General features: G+C 40.3%; 2 protein-coding genes across 3 annotated transcripts; both read right to left on the bottom strand.

Moving 5' to 3' along the window:
• Nucleotides 1-6: 6 nt before the first annotated feature.
• On the bottom strand, nucleotides 7-11625 carry plekhd1 (pleckstrin homology domain containing, family D (with coiled-coil domains) member 1). Its single transcript, XM_067478572.1, has 14 exons — nucleotides 9577-11625; nucleotides 9279-9453; nucleotides 7638-7731; nucleotides 7361-7450; nucleotides 6953-7029; nucleotides 6591-6682; nucleotides 6454-6506; nucleotides 6122-6216; nucleotides 5949-6042; nucleotides 5231-5445; nucleotides 4229-4361; nucleotides 3275-3419; nucleotides 2238-2381; nucleotides 7-1522 (listed from the first exon to the last, which is right to left on the bottom strand). Exons 2-14 carry the CDS (start codon nucleotides 9431-9433, stop codon nucleotides 1365-1367), a joined length of 1545 nt encoding a protein of 514 aa, XP_067334673.1. The 5' UTR covers nucleotides 9434-9453; nucleotides 9577-11625; the 3' UTR covers nucleotides 7-1364.
• Nucleotides 11626-11772: 147 nt separating this feature from the next.
• On the bottom strand, nucleotides 11773-17522 carry slc39a9 (solute carrier family 39 member 9). 2 transcript variants are annotated; one of them, XM_067478573.1, is made up of 7 exons: nucleotides 16948-17522; nucleotides 16726-16834; nucleotides 15301-15504; nucleotides 14869-14940; nucleotides 14534-14619; nucleotides 14046-14180; nucleotides 11773-13671 (listed from the first exon to the last, which is right to left on the bottom strand). In XM_067478573.1, the coding sequence occupies exons 1-7, from the start codon at nucleotides 17041-17043 to the stop codon at nucleotides 13429-13431; spliced, it is 945 nt and encodes a 314-aa protein (XP_067334674.1). In that variant the 5' UTR covers nucleotides 17044-17522; the 3' UTR covers nucleotides 11773-13428. The 2 variants fall into 2 exon arrangements, with proteins under 2 accessions (XP_067334674.1, XP_067334675.1); XM_067478574.1 differs by having other exon boundaries at nucleotides 14869-14937; nucleotides 16948-17518.
• Between the last annotated feature and the right edge of the window lie 885 nt (nucleotides 17523-18407).

Raw genomic sequence — 18407 nt, 5'->3', positions numbered from 1 at the left:
TAACACTAGAAACTGGTGATTAAACATTACTTATCATTTACAGTATAGCACTAGTTCTGCATTAGTGGTCCTTAAAAGACGCCTTCTTTATGAAAATGCCTTCAGATCGCATCACTTGAAAGGAACCTTCAGTTCAGATTATGTCCTCTTGTTGCTCACACTATGGAGTTTGTAATCATGGCCAACCTGCTTTTCTACAGCTCCGTAAGATGACATCATCTGCACCCCGAATGATAAACTCCCTGTAATGTCAACCAGAGTTTTTCAGCTAGAAGCAGAGGAATATTTTAATATGGGGAAGTTTAAAAGCATTAATGATCATGTGGGGAAGCTCTGAAAAAGGAGGTTGACCACAATTACAAACTCCATAGTAGGTGTAACATGAATGTTCCTCCAAGTGATGTCATCTGGAGGCATGTATTAGCTAGAAGTAGATATATTGTAATATAAGGAAGCCAGAGGGCAGTTTAAGTACATGTACTACTCAAACTAGAACCAAAAGAAGCAGGTTCAAAGTCAGGGAAGGCGTCTTTTAATGTCAACGTTTGGTACAACTTAGTAAAAATTGTCTCATCACGTCTTCCCCCATGTGGGAACAAGTCTGACACAGGCAGTTTCATGTATGAAACAAGTCAACCATGAGACCCAAAATGAATGGTGCATAGTGAAGCAGGGAGAGGGAGGGCTGCTCTGCTCTACCATCTGCTACACAGGTATTTATCATTGTCAAAGTTCAATAATTAAGAACAAAGAATCTAATATTTCTCATTTAGTCTGTCATCATCGGAGGTGTGAACAGCAGTTACACACTGAATCCTAAAATTAAATCATGAAAAGACTTTTAAGGAGAATTGAACGGCTGAACTGCCAGATAATAATCCTGAAAAGCCGCTTTCGGCTCGAAGCACAATATCCACCTTTCATTGCAGAAATATCAGCGTGTTACTCGACACTGAATGAGGAAAGTAAAAGTATGTCGACGTTTCATTGCCGTTAGATTTTAAAGCAGAAACAAACTGGGATCGTTCACTAAAATTATCCTAAATGCTTCATATTCACATACTTTTGTCATCTAGAACGGTGTCGAAGTAACTGGTCAAAAGCTACAATGACTTCAGAATCAAGTAAATGTTAAGTAAACCAAGCAGGCACATTAAGTAGACGACTGGAGCAGTTTGAAAATGCCTGGCATTTAAAATTAACTCATTAAATGCGTTTATATTTAATAATCTGTCACATTTTGGATTCCAGCTTTGTTACATTTAGTTTGTGAATGGAGATGAATTTGGGATCAGGATCTTTAGGAGTCATCTCAGTCCACGTTTGGTTTTGAGGTAAAAGTCAGGACCCTTCATTTACCTCTCTCAGTCCTCCATTTTGTTTACGGGATCTTTGCGAGTGATGATCTTGTACACACTCTCCCTGAAGCTGCTGTCAGAGGTCAGTCGAAGGGCCGTCTCCCTCAGCTCCTCCATGCTGCTGCCGTCAGCGTTGGCCACAGCGAACGACTTCGAGTGTTTCACTGTCAGGTAAATGTGGAAAACAAAGGACCCTGTAGCTAGTGTTTAACTAATAGTGCCGTATGGATGAAGCAGAAGTTAAAGTCAACAAATCATAATTCAGTATTGTGGTTCTGTGAAGTTAATTGCCAAACGTTACTGGTTCCAGCTCTTGTACCAATGAGAAATGGTTGGATTTTGAACTGTTAGCCCTGTAAGTGGCAGCTAAATCAATAACGATGAGAAATTGTCAGCTAAAAACTACTTCTTGTGAGAGCTATTTGTAATAGTTTGAGGTTCACCAGGTCTTTAGTAACACAGATCTTGCTCCTGCATTTGTATCAATTACCATCTGTGTTCTTGACTATTTTTACCTTTTGAAAGACTTTTTTTTTAATATATCGAATTCAGCACTGTATACAACACATTGTTTTCTTATTGGAGTACTTGAAGTCATTCTTACAGCATGTACTTAGTACGTGTAGTGGATTAGTTTGTTTAGAAACGTACTGCAGTAATCTCCTGACTACAACTACGTTGTGCTGACAGGTTGTGAACCTACATCAGCATTTATCTCCTCATAATATTTTAGAAAACTCAGCATGTGGTGTTAATGCTGTGGCTGATCAGTGTAAACGGTACAATATTTGTGCTGTGCATGAGCAAACAGCACAAACAACAAATCCTTCATCTGTAGACTTTAGAAGCCGAGTTTTGTTGTGCGATGTACAAACTTACACCAGTGGCGTGCGGAGGCCTTCCTCTGGATTCGGCAGCTCTTGATTCGGCGTGCAGCAGCCTTGTGGAGGTACACGGCGTTCTTCATGATCGCTGGAAGCTTCGCCTCGATCTCTGCTGCGCAGATACACTCCTCGAAGAACTCTGGATGAACACAGATGTGTTTACAGTGGACCTCAGATAAGTTCATGTAAGGCGAGAGAAATTTACCAGTCAAGTGGTTATGCTGGTAACTGTTGAGGAGTGGGGCACCACCTTGTGAGGTACCCACTCAGTCTGCTGCAATGGTTACAGTAGGTTACCTGCATACTGGAAATCGTTCAGATTGAGTGAATATTAGGGCAAAGGTGAGTTCGCACTCCTACTGAGACATCATGACAAAGTCCAAACGGTGACTCCACTCCCCCACAGAAAGGCAGGGAGTCCTCACAAGATGGTGGACTACAAGTCAAAACATTGCCCTCACATACAGCTGCTGCTACTTGCTACCATTGATTATAACATGAGGACTTTGAATCATAATATTTCAAAATAAAATTGTTAGTATGCAATTATAAGAAGATATGTAAAAGTAGTTCACTACTTTTAATTACTAAGGACTGTATTTTATACTATACATTTTGTAGCCATTTGGCAGAAATCAGTGGCTTTGTCATAGCAGAATAATCAATAATAGTCAGTGCTGCACAGGAGACAAATTATAGTGAATACATTTCTACACAATAAAGCAAATATTTCTAGAATTTCTGGAACAGCTGGATTGTCTAACATTTTATTACCCATTACTAATGTTGATAATACAGTCTGTGTAATACAGTCTCCATCCAGAGGGAGGCGTCAAGATAATTCAGAGTCACAGTCAGTTCAGACTATGTGGACTATGCATGATTAAAAAGATACTGATGATTTTCTTGTGTAGAAACTGGGTTTTTCCACTGGAACACAGGTTTCTACAATGAACTGATCTAAATGATTCCCTGCAGCACTGATATTCCACAACTGCCATCGGATATGATGAAATCGATAAATGCACTCACTCCTCAGCTGTGTCACATTGCCTTTCATCTTCTCTTCTCTCTCTTTGGATCGTTCCCGTGAGTTCAGGCCTTTCTCCAGGTCTTGCAGAGCCTCTTCGGCCTGCTTCAGCCTCTTTTCCAGCTCCATCCGAGACTCAATCTCTGCCTGAGGAAAACAGCCAGAATGGAAATTGGAGACAAGATCAGTATAATCATCTATTGGCAAATATTAATTAACATTTGAAGCGTTTCAGTTAACGACCTATCAATCGGTCTGTTTCCATACACACATACACTATGAGTCTTCATGGTTCATGTTGTAGGAGACAATATTTCTGATTGCAACGGACACTTGTAGTGTCACACAAACCGCAAGCAACTTTACAGGTTTTTCCACGCTGGCGGAAAAAAAAAATCTATATTCTTGGAAAACCACTGAACACGGGGTCATGAGTTTTTGTTCCTGTGTAAGGTGATATGAGCTCAGCTTGTTAGGCTGGATCTGAAAAGCGACTCCCCTCCCAAACTCCCTGTGGATATCAACAACCTGATTTATTTTCAAATCACACAAATTTAATATTGTATTTGTTTTGCCAACACCGGGACATAACAATACTATAAATACATACCTGCGCCTGTTTTATCGATGGCTGTATTGATTTTAGTTTTGCCGATGCCTCCTGGCTTACTGCATCACTGAGGTCAGAGTGTAGTTACAAGATACTTGTAGTACAGTGCATGGTTATCAGTTTGTGTCTTTCAAAAGGCCGAAAATCTCATGCAGAGAACTGTAACCACAATCACCACATACATTCTTCTGTATCTATATCAAAAATGTTTAGTGCAAATTTTGTCAAGTATAACACTCAACATGTCACAACCAGACTTCATAAAATGATTATAAATACATGTTTTCATCAGTGACTGTTGGGCCTATGATCTTCACTCGGATTTGGCGACTGTTGGCTGCGTTACCTTGAGCTCGGCCTCAGTCTGCTGCTTGTCCACAGTGAGCTGAGAGAGCGACTGCTGCAGTGTTCTGGCCTGGGACGAGTAATACTCCCTCTCCTGCTGAAGCACTTTAGCCCGCTGCTCGTTCTCCTTCAGTCTGAAGAAAAGACCGGAAAAAGACAGCGTGTGCACAAATAGTGTTTAGATATTTTCGATTTATCTCAAACTGAAACCTGACAAATACAGGAATATCAGCTCAACATTCACTTACAGACTCAGAAAAACAAAGACCTCTGTAAAATATAGAAACTTCTGTAAATTATAATGTGTTTATAGTATCTCATATTATACCTGCCGTATCAAAAACTAATAGTTGCATCATTTCTGAGACTCCAGTTTCTGATGTTATCTTTTTGCATCAAAGCAGTTGCTACTTTCACTCGTTTAGATGCTGCATGTAAAAATGAGGGAAAACTAAAATATCAAATATGTTAAATTTTTTATTTTATTTTAAAGTGTTAAAATTGAGCCAATGTGCAAATTTATAACCGTGATCTTAATAAAAATCACTCATTTCTAGCTTTTTTTTGACATGCAGCTGAATTAGCGCTTGGTATGAAAATGATTTCATATGGTTCTGTTGTTTTTGTACATATGTCTGAGAGGAGAAACTGGAGCCAGAGCTCATGTTATGGGTTGTATATTCAGAGCATTAGTGCTGCACAGTCAATAGCGGATGCCTGTAAAACCCCGCTTACTGCTGCAGATCGACACTTAGGGATCAATACACGTTTCCACTGTGCCATTAGCATAGAGGTTCCCTGAAAGACTCTTTGACCCTTTGGATGCCAAAACATAATCGAATGTTAAAGCTCTATCGTGAACCAGTGTTTACTTTAAGGAGGCTGTTCAGGGATTCGAATCCTGGACGTGACACTAAACTAATTTTTTTTTTTTTTTAACCATCAAATCTGCTCTGCTTTGTTACACCAAACCAGGAATCTCTGTTTCTGAGGGCTCACTCACTTCTCATCAGCTTGCTCCTTCTCCTTCAGCAGGAGCTTCATTTGCTCCTCGATGTGTCGCAGGTCCTGCAGCAGCTCCACATCTCCGGGTTCCTCGCCGTCCTCAGACTTCTCGCACGTCGACTCCAAGCTCTCAGCCACCGTCTCCACCTCGTTGTCCTCCGGCCCCCTCACGCGGAGACGCTCCAGAGTTCGTCGTTTCTCCTGAGAGAGCTCCTGCAGCAAAGACGAAAGAAATCTGATATAACTAAATGTAATGTGTCCTGTATTCTTCAAGCAAAAATGTAATCGTAAATCCTGTGTAACTAATTACATGGCACAAAGCTTTGGACAATGCTACAATGTTAATGGACCTATTGTGATGTATCAATTTCCTTTGACTTTTTCAGATGCAGCCCCTCGTGTCTGTAAACTGACTTCTGTTTGAATCAGCCCACCATCATTTATTTAAGCAAATAAGCACATTTCCTATGTTATCCCAGTAAATCAACTTTTTGAAATTTAATTATAATCTCATGTGGCTTTAATCACCTTCCATAGATAATTTCATGAATTATTACTTGAAGGGTTCGTTACACAACGTATAACAAGTAGCTGTTAACGTCACGTGATCTGAATCAAGCAGCAGATTCATCAATATGTCGTCTTCCTCACACGCCTGGAGCATTTTTTATAGCTCATCCATATCTGTGTGTGTCCATGCAGCGTGTCTCTACTACCTCAATAGACGTCTGCAGCATGACCGTTAACTTGCTCAGTTCTTCTTTTTCCTGCTCGACACTTTTCAGGGACTGACCTGTGCCATCCAGGTCTCTGTCAACACAGATAAAACATTTATTGGTTGGCATCATCAGTAGTGGGCAAAACAAACGGAATGGATTTGAGTTTTTACAGCTTGATCTGCTCCTGCTCCGCCTTCAGCTCCAGCACCACCTCCTCATACTTCATTTTTTCCTCCTCCAGAACCTGGTTGAGGCGCTCCAACTCCTACACACACAAACAAGCTGCTTTATCACATGTAGGTGGGGAAATCGTACTGCTCGCAAAAACCGAGAGCAGCTTCTCTGCGTTTTGTTATGGTTGAACTACCTGAACAATCATGGTAGCTACACATGACAGAGTGAAGCAATATCTAAGCTTCATGTCTATTTGAAGATAGTCTTTAAATATATGTCTCTTGTAGCCAAAACAAAACTCACGGCTAGAGGTGTAAATGAGTCTCACCTCTCTCTGTGCTCTCTGATGACTCAGCTCCTCAGTCTCTTCCATTAGTTTATCTGGAGAATAAAAAACCTTTTTTCTAACCTTAGTAAAACTTTGAAAAAAAGCTCAATTATCCTGGTGACCTTCCACACATTTACCCAGATACTCCTGCTTCTCCTTGGCCAGCTGCAGCCCCTGAGCCTCCAGACTCTCAATCATAGCCTCCCCCAGCTGAGCGTTCTTCCACGTGCTGTCAACGGTTTTTACAAAAGCAGGAGGAGATTAGCAAAACTTAAATGCCGTCGATGTAAATTTGTGCTAGGATTCATTTTAAAACACTGAAGTGATGCTGTTAAACATTTTCCATTTCATCATTTACTGTATCCCATTAAAACTCTGCATGATCTGAACACTTGGAAGATAAAAAGCTTCGACATTCACATGGAAAGTCTATCACATAGGTGAAAATTAGTGAAGTTTAAATTGATTCAAGAACAGCATTTGTGTTGGTAACACTCACACTTTTCCTGACTCCTGGAGCATCTCTATCCACTGGACCTGCTCCTCCTCAGACTCGGCGGCGACGACGATGGCGCCCTGCAGAAGAGGGGAATGGGCTGCCACACTTAAACTTGATAACTCAGTCGTGTACCACTGTGCAGTAATATTTTATACCAATATACCATTTTATGTCCCATTTGTTGCAAGATTAGGCCGAGACAACAATGCAGTGACAAAAACCATTTGGCTAGATTTTAGCCCAGTTTACCACACAGGAAATGTTATCCTCCCACTTACAGTGTGCAACGGTTGTTACACATTTTCAATCTGCAACTTTAAACCCATTTGAAAATGTAACAAAAAACCCCTTTATTGCTCACAAATAATACCGAGAAGATGGGATCTTTGCAGTAAAACGGATTCTTACAGTGAAGTCTTCCAGGTTGATCACAACAGCAAAGGGCATCCCCATGTCCTCGTTAGCCGACACCACACATCCTCCAAGCGGAATGACTCCCTGAGACAGAAATGCATCACGTGGCCTCTTATAAAGTCATGACATTTTATTTAATGTCACAAAAAGACATAATAAATCAAATATTTACTGCATGTTCATGTGCAGATGTAATAAGGATCAAATCAATAAATACAACACTGCCACTGCCACGTTCGTCATTCAAGTCCTCTGAGATGATGAGCCTCACCTTGGGGTGGATGTTGAAGTACCTGTTGCTCTCAAAGTTTCTCTTCTCACTCTCTGCATAGTAGAGTAAGAAGCTGTCTTTGATGATGAAGAATCTTTGTACCGAGGAAGACAATAAAGCAGCAGTGAGTCAAGCCTGTGGGGCTGAAAAGAACCAACGTCTGCTGAAGATCTCAACAAGACACTGACGATCAGGTGACTGATGCCGTGCAATTAAGTCTACATTGCAAAAACATTTAAACATTTCTGCCTTTGTACGCAAATGTGTGTTCGGTTTTTTTTTTTTCACCCAAAAACGCTGATTGCAGTACATCATCTCAGGCAGCATGTCTTTGTGTTCACAGTGAGTTCCCTTCTTAGATTTTATTATTTGAATCAGTTTCAGAGGCTAAAGAAAATATTTTTCATTAATGTATTTAATCCAAACAAGTTATTGAAGATTTATTTGTACCCATTCAAACATAATTTCTCATCAATACAGACCTAAATGTAAATGACAGACTTTATCAAATGTATTCATTTGCCACAGCGAACACAAATGCAGTGATTCCTAAATATAGCAATTAACTAGTGATAGTTTAAAAACTAATCTACAATCAGTCTGAAAACCAAAAGATGCCATTGCAGCTTTGAAACATGTCTGATTGGATCCAGGCTGCTGCAGTTACATGTCATGTTATTATTCATTTCAAAGGAAATTCAGAATGACATAAACGTGTAATGTAATCACATATAAGTCGAGTATAAGGCATCCAGGGATAAGACAGACCATAAAAATGAGCAAAGATTTGATATACTTATGTTTTACATGGCAAACAAGCGCTTTGGGGTTTAGCGTTTTACTTCTATAAATTTCAGAAACTTCATTTCTATTTAATTTTCAAATTGGTGCAGCAAAGGCAAAAAGTCTCTGACTTTTGTTGAGTCAAGCTTCAAAAACACTGGATGCTATATTTTATATGACGCAATGCCAAAGCTTCCTGTAAGCTCAATGAAAACTCCTCAGCAGCCCCCCCACCCTCATTGACATTTGAATAAAGAACGTCCTCCTGTTTAAGCCACTGGCAACAACAAATGCCAATACAACACTGAGCAAATTCTAATTCTTTTGACTTTTATGACACAAGCAAATGGGGAAGAGCAGGCTGCAAATGGACTCTCTGGATCCGCTGTGTATTGTCGTTTTAACTGTTATGTAAACTAAGAGCATTATCATGATGGAGTAGATATCCAGGCATTTTAAAAGCCAAATATACTCTCCTCTCAGGATATACTTACGCTGAGACCGGAAAACATCTATGGGTAAGTATATCCTGTTGTTATATAAAGCAATCTCCTAATACATAACATGTGGTGACATCAGAAAAAGTCCACCCGGTTTTTATTAACTGTATGTGATTTAAGTATTTTACACAAAGTTGTACAATATAGTACAAAGCTCTCAAGTTTCCCTTTAAGAGGGAAATGTGACTTGTTCTATGAGTAAGTTTTGTTCCTACTAGTGGAAAACTTTCTACATCCAAAATGTAAGTTTTCAAAAATTAAAGTAAAAATAAGCCCCAACATTCCCACACAGTGGTAAGAACTACAGTATGTAGTGATATGGGGTTAAATGTAACATACACTTGTAAATAAGGCTCACCTGCGGGACCACTTGGCGGACGGCCGTCCAAAGGGCCTCTTCCACAGCACGCCGTGCAGCTGCACTTTGGTGCTGAAGTCCAGCACCTCGGAGTCCGACTGCTCCATGGACGACCAGGGCGAGAACAGAGAGCTTCTGGATGAAGACGGGAACATCCTCTCTGGCTTCCCTCGCTCTGGGAGGTGGAGCAGCAAAGGGGAGAGATAAAAATAAATAAATAAATAAAAATCAATAAACCACAATACAGTCAGTCAATAACAATTAGCCCAGTAACACCCGATATCACGCACACACTCACACGGAGGCACACGCACAGCTGCAGGGACCGCTTCAATAGAAAACCGAAAGAGTAGCAAATCCCAATAACTCAGCAGGGTGGAATGATGCAGATGACAATATGCCCATCAGCTGGAGGCAGAGTGACTGCATAGCACAGATGAAAAGAGAAATGAGAGCGAAAGAAGGAAGAAGGGGAGAGATACTGGGAGGCAATGGGGGAGGGAGGAGGGGGAAAGCTTTAGGAGTGAGTTGCCGGTCAATAGATTCCGGCCTGTAAAAGCTGTTATTCAGATTGCTGCACTTGCGGCAAGCAACAGTCTCCAGTTCTTGGCAGATGTGGACCGACTGGTCTCCCTCTCTCCATCCACCCGTGCATCTCTCACTCCATCCTCACATCTGTGGCAGAGGTGGGGGCTACAGCTCTCTGGTAAAGAGGACGGAGAGTCAGAGCAGTTAACATGCGGCTTTACAAGTCGTGACTATCAGATTAATTTACAGAACATGTGTCAGAGTGATTATAGCTATAACAGCAGATTATACAGATATTAACAGGGAAATGCATGAGCCTGTAGACCGTCACCAAACATAACACCTACCTATAAATTCTTACCTTGATGGCTTCAAAACAAACACGTCATACATGGCAACACGTTGTTTGTATAAACGGACATTAAACAGTCAATTATGACAATATAAAACATTTCCACGCTTTTGCCAGTTTAAAAAAACCAAACAAAACTTTAATTTAGTCGTCATAAAACACATCGCTTTACAACTTGACAATCAAAAATATAGAAATAAGGCAGACTCATTCTGGAATGACAGAAAATTAAAATCAGAGACACACCCACATACCCCCCCCCCCCCCCCCCGTGAAGCTATTACACATATTAACGTTATTAACTGAAATCACCAATAAACCCATAAAGGTGCTGCTATTTCCACCTGCTGAGACCAAGAAGCTTGAAGGAGCTCGCATCGGTGTCTTTCCTACGTTCACGATGTCCCACAGAAGTTTAAATGAAAGTGACACAAACTTTCTCCTCAGCCTAGTTCCGTCCTTTTATTTTGAAGAGCCGGCGCTGTCAGCCAATCAGAGCCCAGTGTGTTTAATGAAAATCCCTTTAACTAACTTTAGTAACTGTGTCGACACTTAATGATCACTTCCATCCTGAGCCACTGTAAACAAAAATCACAACAAGCCAGGTTTTGTCCATTGGAACGAAAAAAAATTAAAATTAATTCCAAATTTCAGCCAGGGCTGCTTTGGGGCTTCAGCAGTGCTGAACTCTACAAGTTGGCTGCCCAGAGGACGACTGTGGATCAAGTTCCCCCCAACACTTACCATTTGGAAACACACTATGAAAGAACACTTTGGAGAAAGATACAGTCGCCATTAACTCAGTGTATATGGAAGAATGGTGAAATAAAATAAAAATAAAAATCACCAACTCTGGAGACTATTTTTCTCTGAAATGTTCGCCACAGGTAAGTGCATCACAATAATCTGTGTCATTTTCACCTAAAGACATTAACGTGACTGTATTGAGTTTCCCACTCAAGTGATCCCATTCTCCTTAAAGATTTCTTTGCCTAAGTTTTTTTCTCCCTAGGTAAGATTTCTGAATTTTGTGGTTGTTGTTTACTTTAGTAATGAACATGGAATCTTATAGAAAATTGTAGAATACTTAAAGAGTTTAAGTTATTTTTCTGGGGCTTAAATGCAAATATTTTCTCATTTTCTGATTTGGAAACTGGATATATTTGCGTTTTTACACTGTTGGTTGAACAGAACAAGACATTTGAAGGAGTCACATTGAACTAGTAAAAGGCATTTTAACAATTTAACAAAACAACATGTGTTTTCCAGCAAACAAACCATATGAGAAAAAAAAAAAAAAGAACAATGAAAATACTCAATCGTTAGAGCCCTAAACCCATTTAACAGTGGATCCTGAATTAATTTAAGGAATCTTCATAACAATGGAAAAACACCACAGTGACAAATCAGATTTCTGAAGCAACATTTTAAATATGAAATGCCACAGTGAGCTCGTGATTGGGTGTAAATCCATCTGTACAAACAGAAAGCAAAAACAATATTAATAAAAATAAGATGGTCGTGCAGCTGCATGTCAGCATGCAAACCAGCCCTTTCTCTCACAGCCGTACAAGGGAGCCAAAAAACATCACGGTGGCTTTTTTTTTTTCGCTCGTAAAAGAAGTTGTAATTAATTGACAAGCTGAGTGTAAAACTGCTGAATTTATACATAAAACAGAGACTCCTCACACAGTCTGTAGCCTCTTGTATCTGCACTGAAAAGAACAGTGGGTAACCGTACATAGACCCAAAAGAAATAAAATACAAATAAAAAGGAGTAAGAAAAGATGCGTTGGTGATAAAGCAGTTCCATCTCACACAGGAGATCGTGGTGACTGCGGAAGGAAGAAGTCACTCTGTACAGTATACACACACATACATACGGGAGCAGGCACAGTGAAACACAATATCCACGTGTCCTGATAGAAGACGGTGCAGTTTGCGCAGCTGCTCTTATGGTTCTGGGGCATTGCGGCGTTAGAAGCGTTCAAGAGCATCCAACTGACAGATCTTGTTATATCAATCACATGACAAGTGCTTTGAACGTGAAGCCAAACCATCTGTACCTTTTCCACGCTCGGCTGCACTCCTGAGAAAGAAGTGACGTCGGCCCACTTTCACCTTTTTATTATTATTGCTCAGGTATTTCTCATTAATGAGGAGTCAACAAAAGAAACAAAAAAAAAGAAAAAGAAATGTCTCAACTCTCCTCCTACAATTTAAAATATGTCTGTTTACCAGAGCTGATGGTCCCTACAGGTTTTCCTTTGAATAAATGCCCTCCATAAGGCAGCTCATTCACCCATGTAGAGCTGCTGAAATAGCCCCCCCACCTCTAACTAAGCATTGCGACACTCTATACAATCACTTCAGACGATTCTCTACAGATTTTTCCAGCTCTATTTATAGTTCATCCCAAGATCAAACTGATCAAACTAAGCAGAGGAATTAAAAACGACAGTAAATGTGGTGATACATCGTAGCTGGCTGTGTCTCGACCCACTGCAGGGCTCAGGAACCTTAACAAGTGGTTCAATGCCAATGTCAGTGATCGGCTTCTAACCACTTTCTATTAGGGGAAAACCTTATTTATAAAGTCACTACTCAAAAAAGAAAAAGACGTTAGGTGCATCTGGCTCCTGCGTCAAAGTCGGTTGGGAGTACGAGATTTGTGTTGGTAAGAAAATAAGCAAGCTGTGATGTCCTTACAGCGCCATCTCTTCGGGAACCGGTTTCAATATGGCACTTGAAAATCACTTTAATCTGGGTTTTTGCTAAGAGATCTGTACAGTTATATAAAAACATTTGCTTTCTCAAAATCACAAGCTTAATCAAGACTATCTAAATCTCACTGTGCAACTGCCGTCTAATAAAGCATCACTGTAATGAAATCAGGGTTGGTTCTTTGACTCTGGAGAAGCACGATAAAGCAACACTGGAAACTCCACAGTGATCTAAATAAACAGCTGAAGAGTCCAACGTCCTCTGGCCTCGACATATCTGTGGTGTAAATGGACACATACAGTAGATGCATCATTTTGTTCTCAGCGTCAGAAGGAGGAAAAATGTCGTTGTGTGTCTTTGTTGTGATTTTCCCTAAAAATGATTCATTCTCTGTTCACAGCTTCACTTTTAAGTCAAAAGACGTCCCCGCAACGAGCACCAGTCTGGTCCACGAGGTCCATCAGCAGACAAAAAGCAATAAGACATTAACCGACCAACAATGTGTTTCCCTGTACACCTGTGTGAAATCCATCCTGAGCTGTGAGTCTAATGGTGGTGACCGACGGACAGCACCAGAGGAATGAGGCAGCCCAGCACCAGGGCTCCCACCTCCACCTTGCTCAGTCCTTTCCCTCCATTCCCTCCATTCCCTCCTGCAGGAGCGTGGCTGTGGCCCCCACCCCCGACCTCGGGGAGGACGTGGACGGTGGCGACGTAAAGGAAGGTGCCAGCAGAGAAGAGCATGGCAACTCCAGTGGCATTGACATTTGACAGGGCTTCTTTGCTACTCTGAAGGGGGGAAAATAGAAGAGAAAAAAAAAAAAAACTGAAACATTTCTTTGGTGACAGTTAAAAATGTTTGTGTGAAATTGGTGTGTTTCATTTCTTTTGAATTATATTTGCTTTTGTCTGGTAAATGGCTCTTGCTTACATTTGTCTTTCAACTAATACTGAATTTCCAAGACAAAACTCATGACTTCTGTAAACAAGTCATGTTCTTTTTTATTGTTTTACAGTCTTTAAAGACGACAACTGCCTCAACAACACAGCTGCTGGAACAACTATTTCATTGAAAAATCAAGGGATACATATTTTTATTAAATCACAAGTAATGTTTAAGTGTGGGCCAACATCAGATGATGGTGTCAAAACACATTATTTACCTGACTGAGGCCTAAGAATGTGAGCATGGAGAGGATGGGTGCTGCCAGAGCGAAGACCAGGAGATGCTTGCGGATGCGGTTCCTCTCAAGACCAGCATGCATGAGGAAAGATACCAGACCGAACGCTGCTGGAGCCTGGAGATGACAGAGCAGTAGATAGTATCACATTTACGACAGTTAACTATATTTATTTGTGCCATCAAATGTTGGAAACTGGTGAAAAGTTTAAGAGATGTAACATGGTTTTTAAAATCATTTTTAGTTTACTAAAAATACAACAACAAAAAACAGCTAATTCTCACAAATGTGATTGTTGGAACGAAAGAGTGCTTGATATTTTTGCCACATTGCTTATTAATTCATTATTCATTTTAGCTCTACTTCCATTTCGACTTTTAAAATATACAAGTATCCCCAAAACCCTTAAACTAGAAAAAGATAATAATGAACAACACTGACGTTTTGCTCAAAATATGATCTATTGTTACCTTATGCAACATGATGGCTACAAAGACAATGAGTTGAACGCTGGTCTGAGACGTAGAGGCAGCAGCTCCTAGTGCAACTCCATCAGCTGGAGACCGAGTTCATAAGATGAAACAACATCAGTATTACAAAAGATGTTAATAATACTACACACACAAAAAAATAAAAATCACCCATTTTTTTATATTGAAAACATTATTTTTTAGGTTTCATTCATGTGATAGGACTCCTGTGATTAATCACAAAGTATAACTGGCTGCAGACAAGAATAAAGCATAGTAGCAAGGAAATGCAAATAAAGGCTTTTAGTAAAGAAGAGCATCAGCCAATCACCTACCGGCAGCGTGGACCACAAGACCCAAGGTGGTGGTGATTTTTGAGGAGGCGACTCTTGCTGACTCTGGATCTTCTCCACCAAAAAAAAAAACAAAGCAAATTTCAGTGATGACACATCAGCCTCTCTTCTCCAAAAACTAATAGATGCTACTAGCGAAGTGAGTAACCAAATATGTAGCATCAAAAACAAAGCTGGTGCTGAGCATGGGTGGAGCTGGGAAAACAACTTTCAGCAGAGCTTTCTTGTGGTGGGGATGATTAGCACTAGAATAAGCTAATGACAGACCCCATCATCCAGACCAATTTAACAAACAGCCTCAAGAAAAGTCCATAACGTGTCCACACAAACAGTCTGGACCTCTACACATTTATAAGAAAGAAATGATCTTGATCTTTAAATCTTTTGTGTTTTTTGTGACTTTGTAATACTGACCTTCAGCGTTGTGCACATGAGAACTGCCTATCTGGTCGACCAGAAGCATAAATACAAAGCCCAGGACCAGAGATACTCCAATGTAGGCATGAAGCTCTTCATGATTGTGTTCATGCTTTCCACTGGCACCAAGAGCTGCTTCAGATTCACCCTTTGGTTCAGAGACTTCTACAACTCCAACCTGACCAGGGCTGTGGTGTCCACCTGCAGACACACACGTCATGAGAGAACAGAAAGCAGTAAAAGCACTGTTAAAAGGGAAAAAATACTTTATTATTATTATTATTATTATTATTCATAAAATAAATAAAATTCAGATTCCAAGTCATCACAAAGCCATGTTGTTTTTTTGCTAGGACAATTCTTGCTCAGGAGGTAAAGATTTTAACACAAATCCCAGGGATGTTGAGCAAGACACCAAACCCCAAATTTGTTGGTCCTGTTGACTGCAGACAAACTGGCAGCCCTCGCATTGGTGTGTGTGTGTGTGTGTGTGTGTGTGTGTGTGTGTGTGTGTGTGTGCGCATAGTGGTAAATGAGAAGCAGTGTAAAGGTACCATTAGGTAGAAAAGTATATCTGCAGACCACTCTGAGACACAGTTATCGATCACAAAACACATATCTGTGTTTGTTAGGTAACAGAAATAGACGTCATCTGGCTGAACTTTGCTGTTTGAATAGGATTCAAACGCTTACAGTCTACAAAAAGGCAGATGCCATTTACACCCTATCCACACTATGACAGTCTTGAAGGCATTTAAAACCAGTCAGAATAAAACCAGGAAGTACCAATTGCATAGCCACTGTCCTAAACCTTCAAGTCACCAAAAGGAGTTATTCGCTGCACATTAACCACAAACCAAAAATAAACGAATACAAATGATGTTTGTCACTTATGGAATAACTTGACAGGCAACATTTAAAGCTGCATTCAAGAGCTGACTGCAGTGTTACTTGTGACTTTCTGAATGTGCACGTGAATGTGTAGAGACTGTTACTACTAAAATTCTACCTTGGAAAACAGCACTAAAAACGAGTTGCTTTCAAAGTCAATTCATTGTTTAAATCCAAAATATGTTGCTCACTGTCACAAGTGAATTTGCTTGAGATTCTGGAGATATTTTGCCTCTCATGAGAAATCTTCAAGAACTTAAAGCAATTCTAGCTGCCACTGAGTAGCACCTTTGGGATAACCGTGACCTGGGAGACAGACAATCTCCAGAAATGTTATGTAAATCGATTACAGTACGTAACTTGGAGACAGAGCAGCTTTGTTGTCCACAAAGATGCATGTAATAGAGTGAAAAAAAGTTTAAAACTGTGGTTTGATTTATCTAAGTAGAAAATGACTGATATCTTTCAGCAGCATATGCTGGTTTCAGTGCTACTCTTTTTCACTTGAACCACTATTTTTGTGAACTCCACCTTCAAGGATTTCCTCATAAAGTGCGTGGACCCCTTCGGGAATGATGACAGCCAGTGCAGTCCCACAGAGCAGCCCTGCTCCCAGCACCGTGACCAGCTTCAGCTTCTCCTGGAGAAACAAAGATTCCCCACAGCAACAACAGCGATTTAACAACGGCTCTCACAAACACTGAGCTTCACTGTGCAAGACGTTTTACAAAGCTTCGCGTGTTAGAAACTCACCTCTGAAAGGTTGACTGCTAAAGGTATTGTCCCGGCCACATAACATCCCACTAACATGGCAAGAGACAGCAGGCTGATTGAGCTGAAATCGTCCATGACTGCAAGTCTCTTTTCGGCTATCTACTGCTAAGCTAAACCATGCAAACCAACCACCGCTTACACTTTTAACACGGGCTTTTATTCGTTCTCGTCAATTTAAATGGCATCCCCCGAAACAGAGCTGCTATTAAACAAAAGGTTTAACAACTATTTCACACACGTCACGTCTCTTCTTCCGTTGCTACCAAACATCCACGTTCCATGAACAGAGACGGTGCAGCCTCTTGGCCTCGATAACGTTAGCAAAGCTAAGCTATGCTAACTAGCTTCGCGATTAGGTCCGACCTTCAAATTCCCCTAATAAACAAACTTGACACGTTAACCTTCACTTTCAAACGCCCACTACCCCGCATCCTTTCAACGAGGTGCAGCTGTCGAAAATAACATTGCAACTTCCCGATGTGGCTAGCAGCTGACTGGCTAACGGAGCATCCTGTTGTGTGGTGCCGATGAAAAGTGCTTCCGGGTGAGAGTTCATCAATCAACCTGCCACGTATCTGCGAGACCCGCTGGAGCTGGAAACACAGGAGGAAGTTACCAAAAAGCTATTCAAACGTGTATTGTGTGTCACATTTTAATTTGTGTAATTAACCTCACTGGTAAACCTTTATTTCTTTTATTCAGTTGTAGGATATGCTATGATATCTATTGTAAAGCTTTACTCTATACTATTCTGTATTATTATAGTATGTTTGTACTTGTATTTGTAGTTAACATTCAAATGCCGATTGAGGGGGAAATATGTTGTTTCTTAAAATACAAAAGCTTAAGATTTGATAGAAGTACACAAACTCTGCTTTGTACTTCACTTGAACATGTAAACTTAACTTGAGGAGATCCTCTCTCCCAGTGGCCATTAAACTGTTCAACTCATCCCTTCTGTAAGGGGGGGGGGGGGGGCACATAGTATTCAAATAGTATTAAACATTTTCATTTGTTTACTCCTCTAGCTGGGTTTTCTTACTTATTGATCAGTAGTTTGTACTTGTCTATTGTCTTGGAGTTTTTTTTCCCCCTCCTTTCTCTTCTATTTTTAACGTGAAGAGCCGCTGTAACAAGGCAACTCAATTTCCCAATGGGCTCAATAAAGTTCTTTGAATCTTAATTCTTGAGTAAGTACTTGCCTAAAAAAATAACTCTGCTGCATGTAGAGGTACTGTACCATTTTATTTACTGGAATACTAAGTATTTCAAACACTAACTTAATGCTGTTAACACAATTGTAATCTGTTCCAGATTTGTTTGAAGGGTGCCTGAAATAAATAAGGTTTGCAAAAAAATAAAATGCTATTTCCCATCACTCCACTTTTGCTTTGCAAATTTATAAAAAGAATTATCAAAATGATATGTAGTACCAAATT

This window comes from Channa argus, chromosome 16, assembly GCF_033026475.1.
Source record: "Channa argus isolate prfri chromosome 16, Channa argus male v1.0, whole genome shotgun sequence".
NCBI lineage: Eukaryota > Metazoa > Chordata > Actinopteri > Anabantiformes > Channidae > Channa > Channa argus.
Note: the sequence above shows the minus strand (reverse complement) of the source record. Positions and strands in the feature narration are given on the sequence as shown.